The 27,333-nt window shown below is 37.0% G+C and overlaps 2 protein-coding genes across 15 annotated transcripts in view; one reads left to right on the top strand and one right to left on the bottom strand.

The window, feature by feature from the left end:
- TOP2B (DNA topoisomerase II beta) overlaps positions 1–24,812 on the top strand; it is a 62,510-nt gene extending 37,698 nt beyond the window's left edge. Inside the window, exons 13-36 of one of the 2 annotated variants that reach the window (XM_065666110.1) lie at positions 34–159; positions 975–1,085; positions 1,175–1,280; positions 1,477–1,586; positions 3,442–3,534; positions 3,629–3,743; positions 5,384–5,505; positions 6,815–6,963; positions 9,512–9,743; positions 11,209–11,343; positions 11,795–11,995; positions 13,666–13,861; positions 14,050–14,141; positions 15,326–15,481; positions 15,612–15,695; positions 16,760–16,957; positions 17,309–17,453; positions 18,596–18,754; positions 20,478–20,685; positions 21,206–21,285; positions 21,576–21,686; positions 23,020–23,136; positions 24,014–24,111; positions 24,327–24,812. In XM_065666110.1, the coding sequence (XP_065522182.1) occupies positions 34–159; positions 975–1,085; positions 1,175–1,280; positions 1,477–1,586; positions 3,442–3,534; positions 3,629–3,743; positions 5,384–5,505; positions 6,815–6,963; positions 9,512–9,743; positions 11,209–11,343; positions 11,795–11,995; positions 13,666–13,861; positions 14,050–14,141; positions 15,326–15,481; positions 15,612–15,695; positions 16,760–16,957; positions 17,309–17,453; positions 18,596–18,754; positions 20,478–20,685; positions 21,206–21,285; positions 21,576–21,686; positions 23,020–23,136; positions 24,014–24,111; positions 24,327–24,488 (3,306 nt within the window). In that variant the 3' untranslated portion in view covers positions 24,489–24,812. Of the gene's footprint in view, positions 1–33; positions 160–974; positions 1,086–1,174; positions 1,281–1,476; positions 1,587–3,441; positions 3,535–3,628; positions 3,744–5,383; positions 5,506–6,814; positions 6,964–9,511; positions 9,744–11,208; positions 11,344–11,794; positions 11,996–13,665; positions 13,862–14,049; positions 14,142–15,325; positions 15,482–15,611; positions 15,696–16,759; positions 16,958–17,308; positions 17,454–18,595; positions 18,755–20,477; positions 20,686–21,202; positions 21,286–21,575; positions 21,687–23,019; positions 23,137–24,013; positions 24,112–24,326 lie in introns of both variants that reach the window. The other variant, XM_065666109.1, reaches the window with a different exon arrangement.
- Positions 24,813–24,877: 65 nt separating this feature from the next.
- Positions 24,878–27,333, bottom strand: part of RARB (retinoic acid receptor beta) — a 327,327-nt gene continuing 324,871 nt past the window's right edge. For all 13 annotated transcript variants that reach the window (XM_065666116.1, XM_065666114.1, XM_065666117.1 and 10 more), the window contains one exon: positions 24,878–26,340. In XM_065666116.1, the coding sequence (XP_065522188.1) occupies positions 26,144–26,340 (197 nt within the window). In that variant the 3' untranslated portion in view covers positions 24,878–26,143. The remainder of the gene's footprint in view (positions 26,341–27,333) is intronic.

Genomic DNA, 27,333 nt, shown 5'->3' with positions numbered 1-27,333 from the left:
TATGCTGAGTGCAAAGATAACTTTTTTACACAGATTATGGAAAATGCAGAAATCAACAACATCATCAAAATAGTTGGACTACAATACAAGAAAAGCTATGAAGATCCAGAATCTCTGAAAAGTTTGAGATATGGAAAAATTATGATCATGACAGATCAGGTTAGTCTGAAATTCACAGGTTTTAGCATACAGAGCTTCTTAAAATGCATTTGGCTGCAATTTGTTAGGTTACATTTGTGTGCATTATAACCTGTTTCTTGTGTTATGACAAAGATGTATTCAGAGGAAATCCCTAATGTAGGAGGTTTCTTTAAGGGAATAATTTAAATATTGTTTCATTTACTCCAAATGAACAACTGAATTTAGCTGCATGGTAGATACCAAAGTAATAATAACATGCATAAACAAGAATGCTTTTGATAACTAAAAAAAAAGTGTTGAAAATAAGGACAAAAGGGAACAGTAGATGAGGTAATAATGCTAGAAAGTCAGGTAGAAGACAAGAATGCAGGCAATTACTTTTGGACAATCTCATGAAGAGTGCGTCTGTTCAGATTTTAGCAGTGTAGGAATCCTATGCTTTGGATATTTGAGAAGCTTTGTTGTTTTTCCCAGACAGGTTGAACTATCAAGCATCTTAACACCAGTGAGATTGGCTTTCTTCCGCAAAGGTTTAGCTCCATGGTGGCTAGGAGAGCTGTTAATCTCTCAGACAAAACATGTTTTAGGAAAAACACCTTTGAAATGCAGTGGTGCACTTGGTTTGGAAGAGCTTACTAGCTCAGGGATAGTGCCATTCACAGGTGGCTGTTCCATACCCAAGTCCAGCTTAGAATCCAAATTAAAACTAACTGTTCCCCTATATGTTTGGTTTTTTTGTAAACAGACATTGTTTTGAGGTATCCAGGCCAGTAAATAACGATTTTTTGGTGGTTTTTCATAAGGTTGCCTAACATTTTTGTGTTCTGATTCAGGATCAGGATGGATCTCACATAAAAGGCTTGTTGATCAATTTTATTCATCACAATTGGCCATCACTGTTGAAACATGGTTTTCTTGAGGAATTCATCACTCCTATCGTAAAGGTAGGGGCTCTGTTAATAAGATTTTACGTATTACTTACAGTGCAACAGAAACATTTATTGGTTTTTTTGTTTGCTTTTGTTTTTTAAAGGCAAGCAAAAATAAGCAGGAACTTTCATTCTATAGTATTCCTGAATTTGATGAGTGGAAAAAGCATATGGAGAATCATAAAGCATGGAAGATAAAATACTACAAAGGTTTGTTTAAAAACAAATAAGTGAACCTCATGGATCTAAAAGTACATAATAAATGGTGCTATGGAGTTTTATTTATAGCTGTTTTCATGGTAGTATCTTCTGTAATGATTTTCTAATATTCCCAGTAAATTAAAAGGGATAAAATGATAAAACTTGAATTTTTAATATGGAGTAACTATTTCATTTTAATGTACAGGTTTGGGTACCAGCACTGCTAAAGAAGCAAAAGAATATTTTGCTGACATGGAAAGACATCGGATCTTATTTCGATATGCTGGTCCTGAAGATGATGCTGCCATTACACTGGTATGATCTTATAAAAGTGCTTCTATATGATATGCTTTAGTTTCCATTGTTTCTGAAAGTGGCATGTGAAGAATTCCTAACAGGGGGGTTTAGGTATTTTGAGTAACTCAAAAAAATACTTTTGGAAGAGAATTAAGCTTTTGGAAACAATTTTAAATGTTGGAATAAGAACTTTATCCATGCTACAAAATCAGCGCTACCTTCTCCTTATCAGCTTTGATCAATTTTATGTGGTGTGGATGTCAAGAAACATTACATTCAGACTTGCTTTTAAAGACAGAACATGCAAAGAAGTATTCTGAGTAAGGCAGTAGTCCAAACAAACGATGTTTTGCATTTGCTTAGGGATCTGTGCTTTGTTTCTGAGCAAATAAGATCAGGCAAATATTATTCATTCACTGAAGATATAGTGTGTATTATGTGTATTCATGCTTGTGTTCTACATATGTGAATGTGAAATCTTTTAGATAGTTGTATGCGGGCACATACTCATGTTTCAAAGATAGCTTTTGGAAGGATAAAGACTGGAATGTCTGGAACAAAACTTTTTGCAAGAAATGTTTCATCTTTTACCTACTTTATTTTGCAATTTTAATTGTAGGTGATATTAGGCACAAAAATGGGTAGGGGAATAAAAATAAAAACAGGAAAATACCCATCTTAGTAAAAACAATTTTTTCCTTACATAACAACTTTTTCTTGTTTTGTGGGTCCATTTTACAATGGTGTGCCTTTACTAATGGAAAGATATAGTAGGTATCTGTTCTGTTGAAGAAAACCAGCCTGATATGTCAGAAGTTATCTATACCACTCATTTTACTTCTGTCCAAGATGCACTCAAGTATAATCTGTGTATGTGGTTTCATATCCCAGAGAAGCGTGCTCACCTAGATAGAAAAGGAGTCTGTATATTTGCATATACACTAAACCAATTGATGGAGAGACCCTAAACTCCCCGATTAAAATTCTGGGCTCTATTTCTGCAGATAGACCTCCATATACAGGCTGATATATGAGGCCATATAACCTGTTATGGCTGATCCTCACTGTTGTCCAAAATTATAGTCTGTCAATTTGGGATGAAGCTAGGAGCATCTACTGACTAGTACTGAAGCTGTTAACAGAAACTTCAGGTATACTCCTATCCACATTTTCTTTGCTGATAGGTGTAATCCCACTCACTGGAGGGGACACATTGCTGTGTCCTTTTGTAGTGGTAAGTTGTTGCTTTAAAGTGACACCTTATCATCAGGAAGATGAAGGCCCTCAGTCACCTGGTTTAAACTCTGGTTTAGGCTTTTCATGCAGCATCAGTTTTGTTGAGTTGTCAACTCTCTTAGGAGGACGAGGGCCAGCCCCTCAAACAGCTACAAATTATTGGTATTCTATTGTGACAGAGCAAATGGGGCATTAAGAGGACAAGAGGAGTGGGGTATTTTTTCCAGTACCTTCAGTTAATTTTCATGATGACAGCAGGTTATAGTTCAACCTTAAAATTATGTGGGAAAAGATCCCAACACCTTTAAACTTGTGTATCAAAGGACAACTCTGAAACGAAGAGAGGAGTAAGAATGATAAGATTTGTCTAAATGTGTGCAGATTTCTGGAAAGTAATATAAATTATGATCAGTAAGAGATATGTTGGTTCAAAAGCCTTGTGCAACCATGTCTGAAAGGTCATGTGCTTGTACTGCTGGTCGTACATAAACATCAGTTATATGGATTGCCTTGTCCAAATCAGTATTATTGAATACTTGACCACCTAGTGCAGTGCACTTAAAATTCTGGCTAAAGTAACATCCATTTACACAAACATGTATGTGATGATACTTTAGTGTACCTGCAATCTTTTCAGGCCTTCAGTAAGAAGAAGATTGATGATCGAAAAGAGTGGTTAACAAACTTCATGGAGGACAGGCGGCAGCGTCGGCTACATGGCCTTCCTGAGGTGAGTTCTAAATGATAGTAATAAATCTGGTAGGTGAGATTTAAATGTAATGTAGGCTTTTTATTGACTGACTAATGTATGTTGTTTTTTCCAGCAATTTTTATATGGTACAGCAACAAAACATTTGACTTACAATGATTTTATTAACAAGGAGTTGATCCTTTTCTCAAATTCTGACAACGAGAGATCTATCCCTTCCCTTGTTGATGGTAAGCTGATAATTCATTATTATGTGTTGGAATATTCCTCTTCATTTTTCTCAAACCTTTTATTTGTATTGGAAGTCAATACATTCCAGTAGCAAATATATTTTTGTTTGTTATCATTTATATGCTAAAGAATATCCATATTTCTTCTGTGAGGAAGTTTAAGCTGTTGCTTTGCAGCCTTTTTACTTAATCAGACCTATTCCCTAGACCATACTACAAGTGCTTTGTTTCTAGTCAAGCCATCAGTGAAAGCAAGTCTAACTGCTTATAATAATTAAAATTCAAGTCATCAGCTGAGTGCAGATGAAGATGCAAATGTTTTCTCCCTTCAGTTCTATACCACAGGCAGTGTTTTAGTGGTTACTGACCTGTAATCTCGCCAGGGTTCTGTCAGTCAGGTTTGCTAAGTCTCCCCTTGCAGTAACATCATCATTAGAAGAAGCAGCTTCATTTGTAAAACTCTGCAGACAGCATGAGCAGTTCCTCCCTATGTTATTATCAGTATGCGTATGCTTACCAGATACAGAAAAAAGGCCTTGAGGTTTCATAGGGAATTAAGAAAAGGCACATTTAAGTGCATTTTCTCCACTTTCCAGTACGTTTTTATAGCGGAGGTGGTCAGCCTTCTTGACGCTACAGACCTATAACAAATTTTTTTTTTGCAGCAAGAGCTTTTTATGTTTAGATAGTGGAATAGTTCACAAGTGCAAGGTAGGGGTAGTAGCTTCCTGGCACGATAGATCTCCAGCTCTGCTGCAGAACGAAGCTGGGTTAGGTATGCAGGTATTCCTGTTTAAAGGAAATTCTCCAGGTCTGTAAAATTAAGTATATTTTTGGTAGGAAAACATAATGCAGGCTCATTGTAAAGAAAATTTGATGTTACATACTTAAATAAAATGGAGATTGGAGTTACCAGGTTTGATGACTTCCAACTTTTGCTCTTATATTTAACCTAGGTTAATAATGATAAAATGTAACAATATTTTAGTGCATTTCAGGAATGTATGAGAATTAAGAATAAACTGAACAGATAAATAAGCATGATCTAGAACTGGTTATGAGTTTTAGATAGCATGCAGAAGAAAAGACACAATATCTTCAACACAGATGCTGTACTTCAAGTGTGCCTCAGCAATAAAAGCAAATCAGAAGATCAAAGAGACTGGTTTCTGTCTTAAAACCTTAACAGATCTAAAAGGGAGACAAATAATGCATCTTTTTGTTGAATTTTAGACAGTAGTTGAGAGAGTGAAATACACGTGAGCTGAATTTGTGTTAATATTCTTAGGAAAAAGATTTTGCTTAGTAGACTGGGAAGAAGCAAGTCTTGTGGAAGATGTACATTTAGAATAAAGTTGTTGGTTGTTAGAATGATGTATTATATACTGCATGGTAACGATTGAAAAGGTAACATTTCCACTTTTCTGGTAACTTTTTCCATTTGGTAAGATCTTTTTTATTATTTTAAAAGAACAGATATGAATCTGTTATCTTCTGTTAATACTATAGTATTGATTTATTTCCATTTAAAGGTTAGGCTTATTTTGAGATATTAGAAATTAAAATAAGGCAAAAAAACCCCTCATTATTTAAATGCAAATGCTTGTGTATGTGTTGAAATGGGATATTTTTCTTAATAGGTTTAAAACCAGGGCAACGCAAAGTTTTGTTCACTTGCTTTAAGAGAAATGATAAACGTGAAGTAAAGGTTGCTCAGCTGGCTGGTTCTGTTGCTGAAATGTCAGCTTACCACCATGGGGAGGTGAGTATGAAGGATGGTAGAGTTATGAGGATTTTCAGCCTATATCAAATATTAGGTAAATGTTTGTTGTACTGCAGTTGCAAACATATTGACAACAAGTCTACTAATCACAGATTTAAAATGAACCACAGAGTGTGCAGTTCCAAAATACGCTTTCATTATTCTTTTGTGTCTTTGTGAGTTGTGGTGTAATAACAGATACCCAATTACCTAGGTAACTTCTGGATTCTCAAATCATAGGAAGTATGTATGATGTAGGAAGTATATATGATGTAGGAAGTATATATGATGTAGGAAGTATATATGATGTACGAAGTATGATGAAGATCCCCTCCGCAGCATCCCTATAGGCCCCCTTCAGATACTGGAAGGCTGCTATGAGGTCTCCACGCAGCCTTCTCTTCTCCAGGCTGAACAGCCCCAACTTTCTCAGCCTATCTTCATACGGGAGGTGCTCCAGTCCCCTGATCATCCTCGTGGCCCTCCTCTGGACTTGATCCAACAGTTCCATGTCCTTTTTATGTTGTGGACACTAGAGCTGCAGACAGTACTCCAGGTGAGGTCTCGGGGAGCAGAGTAGAGGGGCAGGATCACCTCCTTCGACCTGCTGGTCACACTCCTTTTGATGCAGCCCAGGATAGGGTTGGCTTTCTGGGCTGCGAGCGCACGCTGAAGCTGGCTCATGTTCATTTTCTCATCGAATATATATATCGAATCTCATCAAATATATATATATATATATAAACACACACATATATATATATATATACACATGAACAGTGTTTGTCTTAAATGAGAAATACAGCCTTTTAAGGTAAGAAGAAGAGGTTGTGTTCTTTGAAGGCCTGGAACAAAGATTATTTCTACCTCTGGTTTTGTTTATCTGAAATGTTAGCAAGAGTTGCCATATTAAGTCTCTCTCTATCCCTTCTGCTCTCCCATTAAAAGCAATTAGTAGTGGTTTGTGCAGTAATAAGTGCAGTCAGTTTGTGCCCCTTTCACTCCTCCAGGGAAGTGCTTTAGAAAAAATGGGGAAGCCCAGGGGTTTTCATAAGCGTAGGATGTAAGGACATTTAAATCAGGGAGGCAATGTGGCTGTAGAAGAGGAAGCATTATATTTTGCCAGCAGATCTTGTAATTAGAATTCAACATTCCTTTCTCAGTGAAATTACTTTTCTGAAATTGAATTCAGGTTAGACACACAATTTTGTGGCATTAAAAATATATTTTGTTGGCTGATGAAGAAAGACTATTTCTTCTTACATTTCTTACTATGAATAGTTTTTTGGTTTGTTTTTTTTTCTTGCAGCAAGCATTAATGATGACTATTGTCAACTTGGCTCAGAACTTTGTTGGAAGTAACAATGTTAATCTGCTACAACCTATTGGTCAGTTTGGTACCAGGCTTCATGGTGGAAAGGATGCTGCTAGCCCTCGCTATATTTTCACCATGTTAAGGTAAAAACAAATATGAAGCTAAACACATGCTTTTAAAAAGCCTTGTTATGGAACTAATCCTTTCACAACACTACAGGTTTTTTTGTCTGAGAGGAATGTGGGAGGATTGGAATATTTGATGTAAGCTCAAATTCTGCTTTACATAATCTATAAATGTGGTTTTGCACATCAATATTTTTTTCCCCCCATGCATTAGAAGTGCTGTGGGAATTGTATCTTTTAAGGAATTAAACTTCATATCACAAGGCTGAAGTCTGAAAATGCGAATCACTCAGATTAGTTGCTGATCTGAAATTCTGACTTCTTGCAGAAGTAGCTTTCAGTTTCTCTAGGTGGTGTGAAATCAATTTCGTAATAGAAAGTGTATTGCTACCTGGTGATAAGTCCTGCAACTCAGCATAGAGTTGAAAGTTGAGATGGATTCTTTTCCTTTAGGATGAATTTCTTTATATTCAGTTGAAATACACATACATAATTAATAAGGAAGACATAATTTAATAATGATGATTTTTTTCACAGCTAGTACCTTGAAATGCATTTGGTATGCATAGAATCATAGAATCATAGAATAGTTAGGGTTGGAAAGGACGTTAAGATCATCTAGTTCCACCCCCCTGCCATGGGCAGGGACACCTCACACTAAACCATGTCACCCAAGGCTCTGTCCTACCTGGCCTTGAACACTGCCAGGGATGGAGCATTCACAGCCTTCCTGCACAACCCATTCCAGTGCCTCACGACCCTTACAGTAAAGAATTACTTCCTTATACCCAATCTAAGCTTCCCCTGTTTAAGTTTTAACCCGTTACCCCTTGTCCTGCCACTACAGTCCCTGACAAAGAGTCCCTCCCCAGCATCCCTATAGGCCCCCTTCAGATACTGGAAGGCTGCTATTAGGACCCCACGCAGCCTTCTCTTCTCCAGGCTGAGCAGCCCCAACTTCCTCAGCCTGTCTTCATACGGGAGGTGCTCCAGTCCCCTGATCATCCTCATGGCCCTCCTCTGGACTTGTTCCAACAGTTCCATGTCCTTTTTATGTTGAGGACCCCAGAACTGCACACAATACTCCAGGTGAGGTCTCAGGGGAGCAGAGTAGAGGGGCAGGATCACCTCTTTCAACCTGCTGGTCACGCTCCTTTTGATGCAGCCCAGAATATGGTTTGTTTCTGGTCTGCAAGCACACACTGCCGGCTCATGTTCAGTTTCTCATCAGCCACCACCCCCAAGTCCTTCTCTGTGGGGCAACCTGTAGCTGTGCCTGGGATTGCTTCAGGTGTAGGACCTTGCACTTGTCATGGTTGAACTTCATAAGGTTGGCATCAGCCCACCTCACAAGCATGTCAAGGTCCCTCTGGATGGCTTTCCTTCCCTCCAGTGTATCAACCGAACCACATAGCTTGGTGTCATTGGCAAACTTGCTGAGGGCGCGCTCAATCCCACTGTCCATGTCAGCAATGAAGATGTTAAACAAGACCGGTCCCAACACCGGTCCCTGAGGGGACACCACTCATTACTGGTCTCCAGCTGGACATTGAGCCAATTCTTTGTGTGCTGCCATCCAGCCAGTTCTTTATCCACCAAGTGGTCCACCTATCAAATTGATGTCTCTCCAATTTAGAGACAAGGATGTCATGTGGGACAGTGTCAAACGCTTTGCACAAGTCCAGATAGGTGACATCAACTGCTCTACCCCTGTCCATCAGTTCTGTAGCCCCATCATAGAAGGCCACCAAATCGGTCAGGGAGGATTTTACCTTAGTGAAGCCATGCTGGCTGTCACCAAGAACCCTGTTGTTTTTCAGTGTGCCTTAGCATGCAGAGTGTTAAAATGTGTTCCTTAACTTATGATATGCTGTAACTTGCGTTATGTTGCTTCTTTTACTTCCCAATTTCAGTGTGGTATTTTGTCTAAAATTCCTTGTAGTTTCTTCTTTTCCTCTAATTGTAAGCTTTATACCAATACCTAAGGTTTTAATCCCTTTCTCATAAATGTGCTTTCTGCAGCAACCTAGTTTTGTACATTTTCCTTTTTGTATGAAGTGCTAGAAATTGTATTCTCCCAGGACAATGTTCTAGATAAGCAAAAGGAGTCACCTGTAAAAGTGATGTAGTATTTTCAGAAACTTCTAGTCCTACAATTAAGCAACAAATTTATGCAACTGCTTGGATGTTGTGTTGCTTTAATACTGGGTGGCCTAATGTCACACTGAACCGTGTGTTCTGAATGCCTCAAAGAAAGCTATTTTGTAGATGTTAAATGTCATCAGGTACTAGTGTATCATGTGCATGTGTTACTGTGAAGGAAACAAACATCATTGGTTATGAAAATGCTCTTCCATTGGGGAAAAACTTCCTTTTCTCAGGAGGTATGTTCACTGTATTTTCAGTTTCAGAATGTCAAAGAGAAAGGAAGACATGATAAAAATCTACAAGTAGATAATATCTGGACCCATGGACTGTTATGTTCTTTACTTGCATTTATTTATGTACTTACTGGACTCCAGATAAATAGATTTATTTTTTTTTTATTTCTTTTATTTTTTTAAAGCCCTTTAGCAAGGCTGCTTTTTCCATCAGTGGATGACAACTTGCTTAAATTCCTTTATGATGACAACCAACGCGTAGAGCCTGAGTGGTATATTCCCATCATTCCAATGGTTTTAGTAAACGGAGCTGAAGGAATTGGTACTGGATGGGCGTGCAAACTTCCAAACTATGATACCAGAGAGATTGTAAACAATGTCAGACGAATGCTGGATGGCTTAGATCCCCACCCAATGGTAAAAATAATAGCATTTGCTAGTATTTTATGTGTTTGCTAAATTAATCTTATTTTGTACTTACAAAATGAATTTATATCACGCTAGAAATGCGTGCTTATTGGAACATCTGGGTTGCATTGTCTCAGTCATTTTGCGTAGGAGCTTTACTTCACTGTTGGGATGAGGCTGGGGAAATTCACCTTGAAGCAAAAACATTGCAATTTGTATTTTTGCAAGGATTTTTTTTCTCTAGTCTGCTGACTGTAAGCTTTCACAGTTGCAAGTCTTACAGGGTAGTTATAACATAGAGTAACAGTTGTACCACTCTTTCCTTTTTGAAGGTACTACTATTTCAGCTGAGCTTAGCATTTCCTCTGTCTTGTCTGAATTGTACTCTTTTATATATCAGTAAGCACAGGAGAAGATACATTGTCACACTTCAAGAAAATCAGCAGCTTCTGAACTGAATTTAGCTTCTACTCCTTTATTTAAAATTTTATAAGAAGTCTCAGAAGTGGTGTGAAAAAAATTTGGCCAAGAAGAATACCTGGGTGAACCCAGAATATCTGTAACCAACAGATGAAATACAGATAATGTTACCTTTACTTCACAGTTGACGGATGTTGCTACTTTGCTGTGTTTACTAGGTTATAGAAGCAGAAACATCTCTACTTACATCACAGGTCACTTAGTGTGCAGTATCAATTTTCCTGACATAGTAAATTTCCTTTTGCAAATTCTTGGGAATGATGACTTATAATTTAATTAATGCAATCCATGCCCTTCCTTTAGGACTCCTAGGCCTTCTCTGTAGTCTCACAGTTAATTGAAGCTTCACTTGGTTGAAAGAGGCAATTCTGCCTCCGTCTAGCTCCTTTCTGTATGCTGGTATGTGTTTGTGGTTGCATGGTAAGCTGGATAAAGGAATCAATTCAGATAAAAAACATTCTTCACCGCTGGTTACTTTTAAACTGGATGGGTTCCACTATCTTTGTCAGACAGCACAAGGATGACTCATAGAATCATAGAATGAAAAAATGGTTAGGGGAGGTAGCACCACTTCTGTAAAGTCACTGTGAGACTGGGGTGTTAATCTGCTTTCTGTCATGCCTTACCTGCACTTGCAGTTTTCTTTGGGGAAAAAAAACCAACAAACCAAAACAGAGTCAAACAAAAACAACCAAAAAAAAACAAATCAAAAAAAGCCCCCCAAACCTACAACCCACCGTGTCACTGGGTTCAGCTTCATCTTCTTAATTATCTGTCTCCTCTGTAGACGTTAAGGTGTTGAGGTACTTTTTCCTGTCACTTGCATGTGTGCATTCTGTTTTTTCTGTAGTATTTTTCCTATGACTTAAGATTTTCCCATCATGAGAGGCTGGTTGATGGATTAGTGCAATATGAAGTGGTAGGTGTATGGTAAACAAATATTTTTCCCCATGTTTTATTATAATTACAACTTTCTTACGTTTTGCAATTTCAGCTTCCAAACTACAAAAACTTCAAAGGAACCATTCAGGAACTTGGTCAAAACCAGTATGTAGTCAGTGGTGAAATATTTGTGGTGGACAGGAACACAGTAGAAATTACAGAGCTTCCTGTAAGGACGTGGACCCAGGTAAGCAACACAGAAGTACAGTTACCTAAAGACCAAAACTAACAAAAAGCTTATTAAATTATTTAATCCTATATCCAGATAAACTTCTAACATAATTTCTGATGATTATACATACATGGAAGGGATCATGATCTCACTCTTTTGTGTGCCTTTGTAGAAGCAGGTTTTCTACTTGTGCCACCTACTGTTCATACTACAAAGAATACTTGCTTCTCCTGCTGAATTAATATTTAATCCGCCTTTTCTTTTGACTAGTCTTTTCTATCCTTGTTAGATGCATCTTATGTTTGCACTAGTCTTGGCCCGCATTTTGCATGTTATTCTGGTTCTGTAAATTTCAACTGGTATCAGATGTAATGTAGAAAGCTTTGATCTTATATTGTTCAGTTGATTTAAGGATTTAGGGATTTTAAGAAGTGCTTCTGTTTTTTTGCTACCCTGTTTTTAATAGGTGTACAAAGAGCAGGTTCTAGAACCTATGTTGAATGGGACTGAAAAAACTCCAGCATTAATTTCTGACTATAAGGAATACCACACTGATACAACTGTGAAATTTGTTGTGAAGATGACGGAAGAAAAACTTGCACAGGCAGAAGCTGCTGGATTGCACAAAGTCTTTAAGCTTCAAACAAGTCTTACTTGTAATTCTATGGTAACTTTTACATGTTTGGCTATCAGAATCCTTACTGTTGCTTGCTGGGAACTCGAACGTTTTTGTAGTGTATTTTGGTGCTTGGTATTGATTACTATATTGTGTATTTGAAATCGTTTGAATAGTACAAAATTGTGATGACATACAGGCATGACAAATATTAAGTCAATACGGATCAGCAAATCCTTTTTAACTGAGGTGGATTCTTCAAACCAAATTAGACAGGCTTAGGGTGTCTTATGGTGGGTAGTTTCCTGTAACTGAAAATTTCCTGTGCAGCTGACTAAAAAAGGTTAAAGTAGATCATACAAATAACTTTCTGCCATATTATAATTAGATTTGAGTTTTGAACTTGAGATAAATTACATTTTCAAAATTACACTTCATGCAAGACCATTACACCTCTAATAGGAGCTAAATGATCCAATGTTTCACCAACATATAAATCCCGTTTTAGATTGTAAGGTATAGAAAACATTACCGTTACATCACTGAAGACATAATAGTGGTGCTAGTTACTCATATGGTTTATTCTGCTTATAGTACCGTGGGAGTAAGAATATGAGTAAATATACACGTCTGTCTCTTATAAGAGGGATTTGAATAGTAAGGTAATTTCTGCCAGAATATTTCCAAACAATCTGTTTTAATAAAGACTGGGGAAAAATAAAAAAGGCTACTTTCAGGTATTATCACAAAGCATGAATACAGTTACTGTTGCTGCTGTTGTATAAATCAAAAGCTATGGGAAAATGGGTTAAAAATAAGTGAAAGACCATATACCATAGAATTGGAAGAGGAAGAGGTCCTTGCTCAATCTACAATGTGTAGACCGTGCTTGAAAAGTGTATCTACCAAATCAAGGTAATAGTATTTCTCCCAGGTTTAAAAAGCCACATGAACTACTGTAGGACTCTGTCTTCGAATTAATGTTTAACACATTAAAATGTTTTGCAACTTAATCCTGCATTTTCTCCCTACTGAAATAAATAGTAAGGGCTGCTTTCTGTGTATGTCTACGAAATAATCTGCACTAGTGTAAGCATCTTAAAAAGTTATGTGAGCTAGTCATTGTTCACCCAATGCCCAGATACTTTAGATAGATGAATTGCCCTCTGGAGGGGCTTATTTCTTCCATTTGACTATAGAGGGTGGCTAAGGTGACTAGTTCACCTATAAATGTCTAAACTGGAGATGTCAGAAGTCAGGCAGGATTGATTTCACCTATAATATAAAAATGTCTTACTTTGAACTTGAACTTGAAGGATGGCAGTTTTCAGACCTGAAAAGTGGCAAAGTTTTCAGCTGAACTGAATGATAAAGATGCTTTTCAACTGTTATGTTAAATGGTTGTGAGTCATTAGGTGCTACTGAACTCATGCTTTAATATTTAGATAAAATTAATTATTCAGCTGAATTCAGGTATATTTCTCTACATAGCTATCTTCGTGTTTGAACACGTTACCATAATCCTCATCTTAAATCTATTTGTGAATAAAAATCTATTCATTTATGTGCTATATAGTTCCATAGTAAGTTTTGAGTTCACAGTCTTCAAAACACTGCTTTTTGTATTGTGCATTTATATGTGTGATAGAAATAAACTTGTACAAAAAGGTTTACAAAGTCTGAGTTTTTCAGTCTCAAGCAGTATACTATGTATTTTATAGGTGCTATTTGATCATATGGGATGCTTAAAGAAGTATGAAACTGTGCAGGACATCTTGAAGGAGTTCTTTGATTTGAGATTACATTATTATAGTTTACGCAAGGAATGGCTTGTGGGAATGTTGGGTGCGGAATCTACCAAGCTTAACAATCAAGCTCGTTTTGTTCTAGAGAAGATACAAGGAAAAATTACAATAGGTGAGTAAATGTAAGTTAGACTTATCTTGGTGGGGGAAAATCTGGAAATGATTTAAATGTAGTAGAATGTACTTGCATGTAAGACATTTATTTTCATGACACTGATCCTTTGTTCTTTTCCTTTCTGACCTGGTTTTGTGTGTGTCTGTGTCTGTGTGTCTCTGTGTGTGTGTGTGTGTGTATTGTAGAGAACAGATCAAAAAGAGATTTGATTCAGATGTTGGTCCAGAGAGGTTATGAATCTGATCCAGTAAAAGCCTGGAAAGAAGCACAGGAAAAGGTAATAATCTGAAATCTCTGAACTATTTGGTGCTGCTGATGTTATAAAAGGTATTAGTTTATTCAGATGTTTGTTTTTACTAGTGTAACTTCAGTTATAACACACACAACACCATGAAAAAATTAATCATTACTCTTTATGGGCTTCCATTTTTAAAAAAAATACATTAAACTTGTACAAAACTATTGTCATATAGTTAATATAATGTTGGTATTGTATATGGATAATTCTTATAAAAACCCCTAGATAATAAGAGTCTGCAAAAGAGAATACAGAGGATTTGCTTTATGAATGTACCCAAATCAAAACTGGCAACTTGATTTCTGACTGGCTGATAATTAAAATGCTGCATCAGTTACCCCACACATATGACTGATTTTCCCCTTATTATTACATGATTGCAAAAGGTAATTGTTTTATATATAACTTATCAGTTTTCTGTAATGAAACATGAATATTTTAAAGGTATGCCTTGGGAACTTATTTTAATAAATTTGGCCTTGACCTGTATTTATTTCTTCTTTTTTTTATAAAACAGGAGGGTTTTTTTATTGTTCCAAAAGAGATATGTAACATGTTTAATTTCATGCTTTACTAAGGGAAGATGAAACTACTTTGAAAAGCAACTTCATATCTTCAGATTTGTCAGACACCCTTTTCCTGTGCCATTGCCACTGCTTTTGCTATTTGTTTTCATTTATCATTTGATTTGCTTTACCTTTATTTTTTACTACTCTATTTTAATTTCATGAACTGTGTTGTATTTTATAACAAAACTATCATGAGAAATTTTGATCCATTTCCAAACCACAGTTTGTACATTCAGGGCTTTGATAGCAGTTTTTATCTAAAAGCCTTGCTCATTTCTGAAGAAACAGATACAAAACAACAGATAAAAAGTAACCCAAGGGCAAAGGTCTCAGCCCTGTGAGGATAGCTATGATTGTACCAATATTTGGAGCTAATAGCATGCAAGGCATATGGCTAGCATCAGGTTTAGATTTGTGTTCTTAAATTATTAAATAATCCAACTACAGAAGGTCACAGAAACGTGGCCTTTTGGAAAGGTTAAGGTTATCAAATCTATAAGGACACTTCTATATGATGGAGGTTTGGAGCAGCATTGCAGTTTATGCATAGAGCTCAGATTATTGGTACTTATAACTGTGAATACTTCACTTTAGGCAGCAGAAGAAGAGGACCCGCAGAACCCAAATGATGATGCTTCTTCTGCTTCTGCCTCAACTTCTGGCCCAGACTTTAACTATATCTTAAACATGTCTTTGTGGTCACTCACGAAAGAGAAAGTAGAAGAGTTAATTAAGCAGAGAGATTCAAAGGTTGGTACAATATAGACGGCTTGTTCTGGAATGATGTAGTAATAACTGATGTGCCTAATTGCGAATGTTCAGTTTCTATAGCATTTACTTTAGTTGTAACTTACTTTCTAATGATATATTCATGTTTTAGGAGAGAGACCTGAATGACCTTAAAAGGAAATCTTCTTCAGATCTGTGGAAAGAAGATTTAGCAGCCTTTGTTGAAGAGCTTGAAGTATGGTTTTTTTACATATTTTTCTTAAAATAATAAATTTCAATTAGCTTAGTTAAAAGCATTACTTAATTAAAGTATTAAAATTTAAGAAAAACTCCCACAACCACCCACATCTTGGATTAGAAGCAGATAGACCTTCAAATATAGTAGTAAGTAGGAAGCCAATAGTGGTCATTTGTGTTCCTTGCTGTGTTTCTCAGGGATTGTCTCTTACATCTCTACAATTTTATGTTTGTTCCAAGTCAGTGATGATGAAAGAAAAACTACCAGGAGGAAATGTTTTCAGATGACACAAAAACCTGGGAGTAGTAACTGTTAATAGTAATAATTATAGTAGTTCTACAAGATATAATTGGTTGTGAGGGACTAATTATTTTCAGATAGAAAGCTGTACATGTATGAATGGAGTGTGTAGACCTTAAGTACTGTATGAGGAGCTCTTACTTTGACTTGTTAGTAAATCTGGAAAGAGGTGAAGTCCTATTGGTAGGTACCTTGTGAGCCTCAGCTTTCAGTGTTACCTGAAAAAGGCTGACATAATCTTTTGAGGTGACACAGGATAACACAAATAAGATGTTTGTCCTATTTCTCTGTATGTTTGTGGTACAGCTGCAATTGGAGGTGTTCTGTTCAGACATCTGCATTTCAGCTATATGTTCATACTGTGAAAAAAAAGCTGATTAAAAGAATGGGATATGTTTCTTAAAAATTACTCTAGAAGCTAGCTGCTTAAATTAAACACTGAAATAAATACTGAAAAGTTACATCAGTTACATACATGAGAAATAGAAACTTGATAAAAGATTTTCAGTCTAGCAGTGTCCAAAAGGTGGTATTTAATTAATCTTGAATAAAAGCATAATTTTTAACTGTACAGGGTAATGAAGAATTTACCAAAATTAAGTGGTTGGTTTTCTGTTACTGGAAAGTGTTACAGTTCAAATGAGAATTAAGTGAGGTCTTATGCTCCATGTCAGTAGGAGATGAAGCTTAAATAATGGCCATGTTCTACTTTGTTGTTATTAAATGTTGTTCCCCCTACCCTGCCCCTCATTTTTTGTTAGAAAGTAGAAGCACAGGAAAGAGAGGATGTTTTGGCTGGCATGGTTGGCAAACCAATTAAAGGCAAAGTTGGTAAACCCAAAATGAAGAAACTTCAGTTGGAAGAAACCATGCCATCACCATTTGGCAGAAGAATAGTTCCACAGATTACATCTGCCATGAAAGCTGATGCCAGTAGGAAATTGCTGAAAAAGAAAAAGGTAAGTCACAACTAGTGCTATTGTTAGATTATTTATTATGTAACTGCTATATTTTTCTACGCTGGTAGCATAAATGCAAACTGCTAGACCTCATTATTGCTGTATTCATACTGCTCTGCTGACCTAATGCATGAAAAAGTTAATACTGGATTTCTTTTACATTTGCAAGCCTCTTGTGACTCCTTATTGTTCAGGTGTTTTTACTGAGTTTTCTTCTTTCCAAGACAGTTCAATAAATGTCAATATACTAGTCTACTTTCATTTATTATCTCTTACAAAACTATTCCAGCTCTATCTTGAAATACAAAGGTGTAATTTATTTCATTTTGAGCAACTTTTTTGTATTTTCAGGGTGAAACTGATTCCTTGACAATAAAAATGGAATTTGATGAAGAATTTGGTGGTGTGCCAGCTGAGGGTGGTGGGGATGAGTCACTGAATACACCAGCCACAGCAGCTAAAACCCCTAAACCTAAGAGAGAGAAGAAGGAGCCTGGTACGATTCTTACACAGTCATTGTAACTGTAGTTGTGTATACTAACTGGGCATTAACTGTATTTTTAACACATAGTGAGAAGGGAAATATACCACAGTAGTTATTATTTCATCTGATTTTCTTCCCTGAAAAGATGTGTGGAAACACTTGAAAATCTGGTGAAATTTAAGCTCTTTTCTGGGGTGGGTGGATGTTACATTTCCTACGTTCAGTTTTATGGGGGGGTCTTAATCTTTGAATTTGTGAGTAGAAAAATAGATTGTTTTGACATATTTAGACTAATTCTGCGCAAATGGAAATTTCTGGTTTGCATGCTCTCTGATGTTGGAAGATGCAGAACTCGCCTTCAGTCTGAGTAATAGTAGAGATTGTAAAATTCTGACGTTTAAAAAGCTATACATATTATGGTTTGGCAGACTAAACAATGTTTATGTTAACTTTTCTTTTTATTAGTAACAATTTATTACTACTGTTTGAGATATGCATGGTAATGGGGGGGGCAGCAAGAAAAAAGAAAATTAAAGACAGAAGGGAAGTCTTAAGTAAAAAAGGAATAAAAAGTGGTTATGCAAATATTCAGTGGATTTTCCAGGCTGAGTGGATTAACCGAGTTAGGACTGAGTTGTCTACCTGCAGTTCAGATCTACCCTAGCCAGTGCTGAGCTAGAGCCAGTTAGCTCAGTTTGACCTTAACTTGCCCTGCAATTGACTGAGCGCATTGTTACCCACCCAATAGTATCTTCTGCTTCCCACATTAATTGGATTTTTCATATTCCCTGAGTAATGGAAAACTGCCTTTTTTTTTTTTTTTTTTCCCCTCTGGAAAACCCCAGCAACCTTTTTTTTTTTAAAGAAAAAGAAAAAAAAAAAGGAAGGTTGACTGCAGAGGAGTTAAAACTTCAGATTAGAGACGTACGTGCTTTTCAGTCATCAAATAAATTTGTTTGGCAGCAGCAGGTCAGGTTCTGTGTGACATAATACAATTACCATGACATCCTTCTTTAGGAAGGAGAAGAAAATTTACAGCATTTAAAAGAGAGCTTTGAAAGATAAACATTTAGGCTAAATTTATTCTTCATAAATTAATAGAAAATATAGTATTTTTTTACCCTGACTATAGTAAATGTTTTAACTTGTGGTAGGTACTAGGGTAAGAAGAACACCATCGTCTACAAAGTCCAGTGCAAAAAAAGTGAAGAAACGAAACCCGTGGTCAGATGATGAATCCAAATCTGAAAGTGATTTAGAAGAGAATGAGCCTGTGATTATTCCAAGAGACTCTCTGCTTAGGAGAGCTGCAGGTACCCAAGCTTTTGTGAATTGTGCATTGTGACTGAAAGTTTAAATTGCAAACATGCATTTTCCTCTGGCCTTCTTTAGGACTTTTCCTCCTACAGGTAGCTTGCATTATATTTTCTTCACTGTGTGGTTAGTGAAAAACCTCTTAATGTCAATAAGAAAGATTTTGTAACTTGGTCCAGAAGTCTTTTCCCTTATTCTAAACAACAGAACAGAAATTACTCAAAAAACTAGTGAATTACACAAGAAATAGACAAGATAATACCTTTACAAACAAAAAAAAAACAATGCAATTATACTGTCAGGTAAGGTCCAAAAGCCCAAGTGATTATAAACATTTATCAAAAAAAGTTCTAAACAGTCCATGAAAATAAAAATACCAGAGACTGAAAGTTTGGAAAAATACACAAGTATTTGATAGTTTAAGCAAAATGCACAGATTTTTCTGGAAAATTGCCAATGAATTTTACAAGCATTTGATTAGGAAGAATGTTCTAATCACAGAATTGCAAGGGTTGGAAGGGACCTCAAAAGATCATCTAGTCCAACCCCCCTGCAAGAGCAGGGTAACCTACAGTACATCACACAGGAACTTGTCCAGGCGGGCCTTGAATATCTCCGGTGTAGGAGACTCCGCAACCCCCCTGGGCAACCTGTTCCAGTGCTCTGTCACTCTCACAGTGAAAAAGTTTTTCCTGATGTTCACATGGAACCTCCTATGTTCCAGTTTACACCCATTGCCCCTTGTCCTATCACTGGACATAACTGAAAAAAACCTAGCTCCATCATCCTGACACCCACCCTTTACATGTTTGTAAACATTGATGAGGTCACCCCTCAGTCTCCTCCAAGCTAAAGAGATGCAGCTCCCTCAGCCTCTCCTCATAAGGGAGATGTTCCACTCCCTTAATCATCTTTGTGGCTCTGCGCTGGACTCTTTCAAGCAATTCCCTGTCCTTCTTGAACTGAGGGGCCCGGAACTGGACACAATATTCCAGATGTGACCTCACCAAGGCAGAATAGAGGGGGAGGAGAACTTCTCTTGACCTAATAACCACACCCTTTCTAATGCACCCTAGGATGCCATTTGCCTTCTTGGCCACAAGTGCACATTGCTGGCTCATGGTCATCCTCCTATCCACCAGGACCCCCAGGTCCCTTTCCCCTTCACTACTTTCCAGCAGGTCACCCCCCAACCTGTACTGGTACATGGGGTTGTTCCCAGATGCAAGACTCTACACTTGCCCTTGTTGAATTTCAAGTTTCTCCCCGTCCAACTCTCCAGCCTGTCCAGGTCTCGCTGAATGGCAGCACAGTCCTCTGGTGTGTCAGCCACTCCTCCCAGTTTAGTATCATCAGCAAACTTGCTGGGGGTGCACTCAGTTCCCTCATCCAGGTTGTTGATGAAAGTATTAAAACAGCTGATGGATTGAAGAAAACTTCAATTGTAAGTGAAGGTTTCTTATTCTTTAAAAGTACTTACACAGTGGTGTCTTCATAAACCCATTAGCTGAAGGTATTTGAGCAAGCCACAAGTGGTATTAGTTGTTGGCTAACCTTAAATTATGTCCCTCTATTCTTCCAGGCTCAAACAAATTTCTTTACCACCAGTCTTTTGTCTTGTGTACTCTGAGGCAGGGACTGTTTAGTGACTTCTGCTTTAATTTATGTATTAACATGAACAACTATTTTGAAATGTGTATGTATGTGATTTTATTTCTCTAGCTGAGAGGCCCAAGTACACTTTTGACTTCTCAGAAGAAGAAGACGATGCCGATGATGATGATGATGCCAACAATAATAATGATTTGGATGAGCTTAAAGTAAAAGCCTCTCCAGTTACAAATGACAGAGAGGAGGAATTTGTTCCCTCAGACAGTTTAGAAAAAGATGAATATGACTTCTCCCCAGCCAAATCAAAGCCATCTCCAGAGTAAGTACTGTAACTCAGCAGTGTTTCTTGATTATTACTAATAATCTTTTTGAATGCAGAAGTTTCTGAACAAAACCAAGGAACATCAAGCTGTTGTTCCTCTATGTGTACCCTATAAAATAATATTTATACATTTCTGAGGAGGAGTGAAAGCACGTGTTATCTCAGCCTTGCAATTGACCTATGTAGAGGCAAATATGACTTACCAAAGTATGGTACACTGTCAGTAATATCATCTAATAAATACATTTTTTTACAGTTGTCTGTTTTCCATCTTGTACCAGTCTGGTATATAGCGCTATTGAAAAAAAAACCCGTTAATTTTAAATGCCTGAAGTTCATGACTGAATGGTGCTTTTAGGGGTTTGACTGCTGCAAGCATATACAAAAATGCTAGAAATGCTTTATAGTGCTAAATGAAATTGCTAAAAGCAATTTAATCTCATATGGATATTATCTACATACTTCAATATATAGTTAATGCAACTCACGTAATGTATTTTTTCCTGTTTGGAAGTAGGAAAACATCTCAAGATAAGAAAAATCAAGATTTTGGAAACATCTTCTCTTTTCCATCTTACTCGCAGAAACGAGATGATGGTGAGCTTGTTTTCACTGATCTTATGGCAATGTATTAGGGAGTTTATGTGGTATACGCAAACTTCACACAGTTGTTATAAAATAAGGATGTCCAGATTTACAAAGGGGGAAGGGGAAGGAGGGTCTGATCCTTAGGGTAATAAAGCTTGTATCACAGGTGAGAAAGCCACAGTATATCCATAGCCTAGCTGTAGTATCAGCAGCACTTTTTTGAGGTTGACTGTAATTAGTATTCATGACTTAAAATACGCAGTGAATTAATCTTACTCTAAATGTACTCTGGATTGTAGATACAACAAAATTGGACAGTGATGAAGAGGATTCTGCTCCTGTTTTCTCATCGTCTTTTACTCCCAAACAAACAGAGAAAATTACAAGTAAAACAGTAGCTGCTAAAAAGGGTACGTATAGGATTGTCCTGTAAGCCATCCATTTATTTGAAACTGATCTCCTCCCACCTTTGTGTTGTCTTTTCACATTTTCAAAGTGGGAACTGCATTCCTTTATTTTAAACTTGGTGCAATTCAGTGCAGGGTGTGAACTTCTTCCAGCTCCTTAATGGTATCTGTTTCTTTCTTTCCACTGGCTACCACAGTGCAAAAGTTAATACTTTCCACATATGGAGTTTAAGTCCAGCCTTTTATTAGTTTAACTAAAGGGAGGTTTTTACCCTCAGGGAATAAGTGAAACAAGACGACCTTGGGGTTGAAGATAGTCTTCTGTAAGGGATCTAATGTACTTTCATAGGAAGGAGGGCAAGTGCAAAGAAGAAATCTCCAAGAAATATTTATGTCCTAAGTAGGTGTTGTGGTTTAACCCCAGCCAGCAGGTTTTTGATTGCTCTGACTACTTAGGGGAATGTTGGTTTGTCACTTGTTGGTTCTCCTTTTAAGAGAAAGACTTGTGCTTGTTTCTAAATACGTGCTAAAGAATATGCTAGTCACCATAGTTACTGGTGAAAATAATGGTTTTTATTATCCAATAGTGGTTTTAAACAGGTTACAAAATAGAGTTCTTGGTACGTGATAAACTGGGGATTTTATTACTTTCAGATCTTTGCCTTTCTTCCTTTATGTTTTTCAGATAAATTTGGTTTTTCTTGCTGCTTAATCTTCTGTCCTCCAAAAGCTTTTTTTACGTAGTGCTGTGGTCTTTGTTTTTTAAAACTTCTTTCAGCCATTTTGCAGGTTAACTTTATGTATTCTTCCCCTAGTAGCAGTTAAGAAATCCATAGGTATGTCCCCTCCCCGCTTTTTCTGAAGTTCGTTTTCACCAAGATAGATTGACAGAAAACGATGTCACAGACTCAAACTCCTGCAGTGATCATGGGGAAAGTTGTCTGGCAGTTAAACTACTGTGAAGGCAAAAATGTCACGAGCAGCAAGCCCTCTCTGTAACACTGTCATGTATCCGAACATGTTTAAACTATCCAACCTGGAGAAACTGTGTTGCTGCTTTAGTTACTGGTAACCTGTTTTGTGCTCAGAAGGATTTAAAGTATTTAATCAAAGCCCCTGGAACTTTAATGCACTGAAACACCTTAAAGTATGACAGAGGAAACCTGTTTATTCCATGTAGTTTTAGTATAAAAGCTGAACTATGCTTTCCCCAATGCAGAAACAGCTCATCTTGTTTTCAGATCTGCCATTTATGCTATAATTGGAGTATCTAATAGAATTTAATACTTCTAACCAGTATGTGAGTTTACCATATTTAGTATCTCTATTCTAATAGCAAAACCAGATGTGCCGCCTAAACCTAAAAGAGCTCCCAAGGCCAAGAAGGTGGAAACTGTAAACTCTGACTCAGATTCAGAATTTGGCATTCCAAAGAAGACTGCAGCACCCAAAGGTAAGAGTTTTGGTGCTGTGCTGCTCAACACTCACATCCATGCTCTCTGTAGCACACGTTCATAGTAATTTTTATAAGGAAGCAGGACTAGTGTCTCTGAAGTTAGAATTACATTGATTTATTAGTCAATTTATCACTAGTAGATTACTGAGCTGTGCACCTTCTCTGTGACAAATACAGTGCACTGACTTTTCCTGAAAAACAACGTGTGAACTTCTAATCTGACCTTCACTTTTGGAAATGTACTTAATACCCCACCTCCCACCCTCTCTTTTTTGTGTTCGTCAGTTCTACTGGATACTGCTTATTTTCTTTGATCTTTTCACATGATAGTAAAATCTGGTAGTAATTTTAGTAAGGAGTGATTTCTGGCTTTTAAACCAAACTTTTGGTATCCCAGTGTTCTCAGTTGTCAGTCTTCAGAGCACAGCACATCAAGCAGTGTAATCCAAGGAGTCTGTAAAGGACATGCCAGTGCTGACAGTTGATCTTAACAGTAAATCTCCTAAATAGTAGAGGTGAATTAATGCTGTGTAATCAGTACAGGTGAACGAGGACTTGTAGTACGTGAGAAGTCTGGAAGTCATTGATGTAATGAAGTCTGTCCCTGTCTTGACCCAACAGTTGAACTGAAATGGTGATTCCAGACAAAGTGCAAAAGATTCAAAAGTGAGAAAATAAGATACTGTATTTTGCTGCTGCTGTGAAAAAGCATGAGTTGTAAAGGATGTTTGAACCGTTTGAACCTTAACATGTAGCCATGTTTAAGTAGTTTAACTAGGCTTTTTTTCAGTTTGCTTAAGTCTGGAGTTTTATTTAAAAAAAAAAAAAAAAGAAAGAAAAAGAAAACCAAGTTATATTGCAATCTCTCACCCAGGTAAAGGTAGAGGGGCAAAGAAAAGGAAAGCATCTAGTTCAGAAAATGAAGGTGACTACAACCCTGGGAAGAAAACACCTAAATCAGCACCAAGCAAGGTCAGTTCCAGATATGCTCTTTTCTCCTTGTAAAGGGAACCTAATAGATTACTTTATATAAAGGTACATATTCTTACTGTATAAATTGCTAACATGAAATTAGGGGTTTAGGTTTGTTTAGAAATTACATGTTAGATAAGGTTTCCTTCAACTGTGAATATTAAAAGGGAAAAGGTACACAGCATCATAACTGGGTTGTCATTTCTTTTCCAAAGAAATCCAAGAAGGCCGCTTTTGACCAGGATTCTGATGTGGAAATCTTTCAGTCAGGCTTTGCCTCTGAAACTGCCCCAAAGCCACGGACAGGCCGGGCTAGAAAAGAAGTGAAATATTTTGCAGAGTCGGATGAAGATGATGATTTTGATATGTTTAATTAAGTGCCCAAAGAGCACACAAATGTTTTCCAACAAATACCTTGTGTTGTCCTTTTGTCCCTTCTGTCGCAAACTTTTGTACATTTGACTTCTTTTATGTGATAATGTAATTGATGGTTTTTATTATTGTGTGTAGGCATTTTAACATTTGTTCTTACACCTACAAGTTTTATGCTCTTTTTTACTCATTGAAATGTCATGTATTTGTCTGACTGGCTTGTAGAGATGTTCTAGACAGCTGTGCTAAAGCACATTTTAATTGTCATGGTTGCAAACAGCAAACCTGCTTTTTGAAATGAAGTTTAAACATTAAAAAATGGAAAACTACTCTGTGTGTGTGTATGTGTGTGTGTGTGTAACATTTGCACTAGAGCGACTACTCCACAACTGGCTTTTTTTAAAATAAATATATTTTATTCTTTGCCAGGAGACTCCATGGAAAAAGGTAAACAGTATATGAACATAGAAAGCATTGTTAAACAATCTTAATGTACAAACAGAGCCAGTGAAAGTACATCACAGACTTGCTAGAATATATATATATAAAAAAAAAATCCACTAGTGCTTTAAATGAAACCTAAGAAACTGACACTTTAAATCTGTTAACCATTCTACCACAGTTTTCACTCTGCTTCATGGTGATTTAACAAGGCCAAGGCGGCAGATTCTCTCCTTATGTTCCTAGAAGTCCTAGCTGTACTTCCCTAGCATGTGGAAGGCTGGATAACCCAGCTAATTCCCAGCAGTCAAATCTTACGGAAATACCTTAGACTCACTGATTCAGAAGCTGTAAATAAATGAGTGTGCTGGTTATCATCCCATGAAGCTTCCCTAATGGCTTGTGGACAAGTAAACAAAAACATGGTAACACTAAAGACTGTTTGTGCCTTGGAGGCTATCATTAACTGCAGAAATGTAGTAGTTAACGGTGTAGCTAGGTCACCAGCCAGGTAAGAAACCACTTCTTTGAATTTTAAAGTGACATTAACAGTGGAACAAATGACATCTGAATAACTGATCTGGCAGTTAATGCTGCTACTGCTGTCTTTTCTGCTTAGTGCAGTGACTTTTTGTATACTTTTTACAAGGAAGGAGATGCAAACTGAGGGCATCAAAGCCAAGTTTTCATATTAAACTAAAGCAGATGGTCCTTTAAACTTCCTTTCCTGGATGAGTACAGTAGTCCATTTCATCTGGTTGGTGTCTTGATCATTTTTAGGTATGGGAGACAAAGGGAAAGCACCAAACATCCAGTATGGAAAGTACAGCCATACATTTGTATCTACAAAGTCATCAGAAACGCAACCAGAATTTAACATGTGAGATCTCTCTTGTCACCACGCAGTCTTGAATGCTCAGAGGAGAAAACAGAAGCTTAACTTTTTTCCTTTTTTTTTTTTTTTTTTTTTTTTTTTGCATGAAATGGCTGATTTAGAGTTTCAAAAGTTTTGCATTTTCTAGTTTTAGGAGTTTAAACAGCAAGGAGTATATATCGATACATATGAAAATTTCTTGGTCCTTGTTCAGTTTTCATCTATATATATACATATATAGATATATATTAAGTCCAGAAACTTAAGCAGCAGTAAAAATGTTTTTCTTGCTTTTCATCCCTGTACGTAAGGTATTAGGAATGTCTGAAGTAGCTGGAAAATGTCTTATTCCACCATAGGGGATTGACTGACACTGCTGTTATCCACTGAACTAGGTGAGATACTAGGACTGTGTTCTGCAGTATTTCCATTTGAGGTTGGTGTCAGTGGTTCGTGTCCTTCAGAGTTCTCCAACATTTCCTGAATGAGAGGTGGCATGGATCCAGGAATTTCCATTTTCAATGTGATGACACGTTCTGCACCTTGAAAGAGAAAACAAAAAGTCCTTCCCATTATAGTGTGATTCCTACAATTTCCTTTTGGTTCATACCATCAATAGCAATTTCAGAACATGCTACTTGAACAGATTTGGTATCTCCTTCTATACTTCTTGCATACAAAATGATGTCAATGAACTATTTTCTTCATTACAAATAAGAAGGAGTTAGTTAGATGAGTACTTAACAAATTCATTTAAAATTACAACATAGCAACTGATATTCCAATAGAGGTAAATTGGATGAACTGATGCTTTTCATAGAAGGAACCAAAATGATATTAAATTGCACTGAAAAATTAAACTGATTATGTAGATGTCTTCTTGTCAATTGGAAAATACTTCATGGTTTTAAATCCATACTGGATCTAGAAAGACTAAATGACAAAAATTCCAAACATTCTGGCTGATTTGTGTTGAATAGCTGAGGCAAATAGCTGTAAGAGAACTGCAGTGATGTAAAGCAGAACATTTCTTTCCCATATAGAAAACTGAAGTAAGATTTAGAACTTAGCATTGTTTCATAGAAGGAATAAATTCAGGCAAAAGGATACTGGGCTTATGGAGCTGTCTTCTGTAGCTTTCAGACATCCTCTCTTGTGCCAGTTAACCACACAAGTGCACAGAAATGCTGATCCTGTTTGTGTCTGACTTAACTGAAAGTAACTGTTCACTGTTTGGCCTTGTCAATTCTAACAAACACCAGCTATTTTTAGACGGAGATGGCGTTGCAGGCTAATGTGTGTAGGAATAAACAAAATTACTGCGTCAATCCTGACTACACAAACTGTGAGCCAACAACTAATGCCAGGTAAGAGAAAAACCCCCAAACAACACAAAGCACGCAGTAGTGCCTGATGCTGCTAAGGTGCAGTAAGGCTTCTTGAACATGACAGGCATACAGGGATGACTGTATGGACAGGCAGACAAGTCACAGTTCACTCATGACATGTACGTGACATCAACCCAGTGCTCCAAA

The sequence above is a fragment of the Lathamus discolor genome, chromosome 2, assembly GCF_037157495.1.
Source record: "Lathamus discolor isolate bLatDis1 chromosome 2, bLatDis1.hap1, whole genome shotgun sequence".
Lineage (NCBI taxonomy): Eukaryota > Metazoa > Chordata > Aves > Psittaciformes > Psittacidae > Lathamus > Lathamus discolor.
Note: the sequence above shows the minus strand (reverse complement) of the source record. Positions and strands in the feature narration are given on the sequence as shown.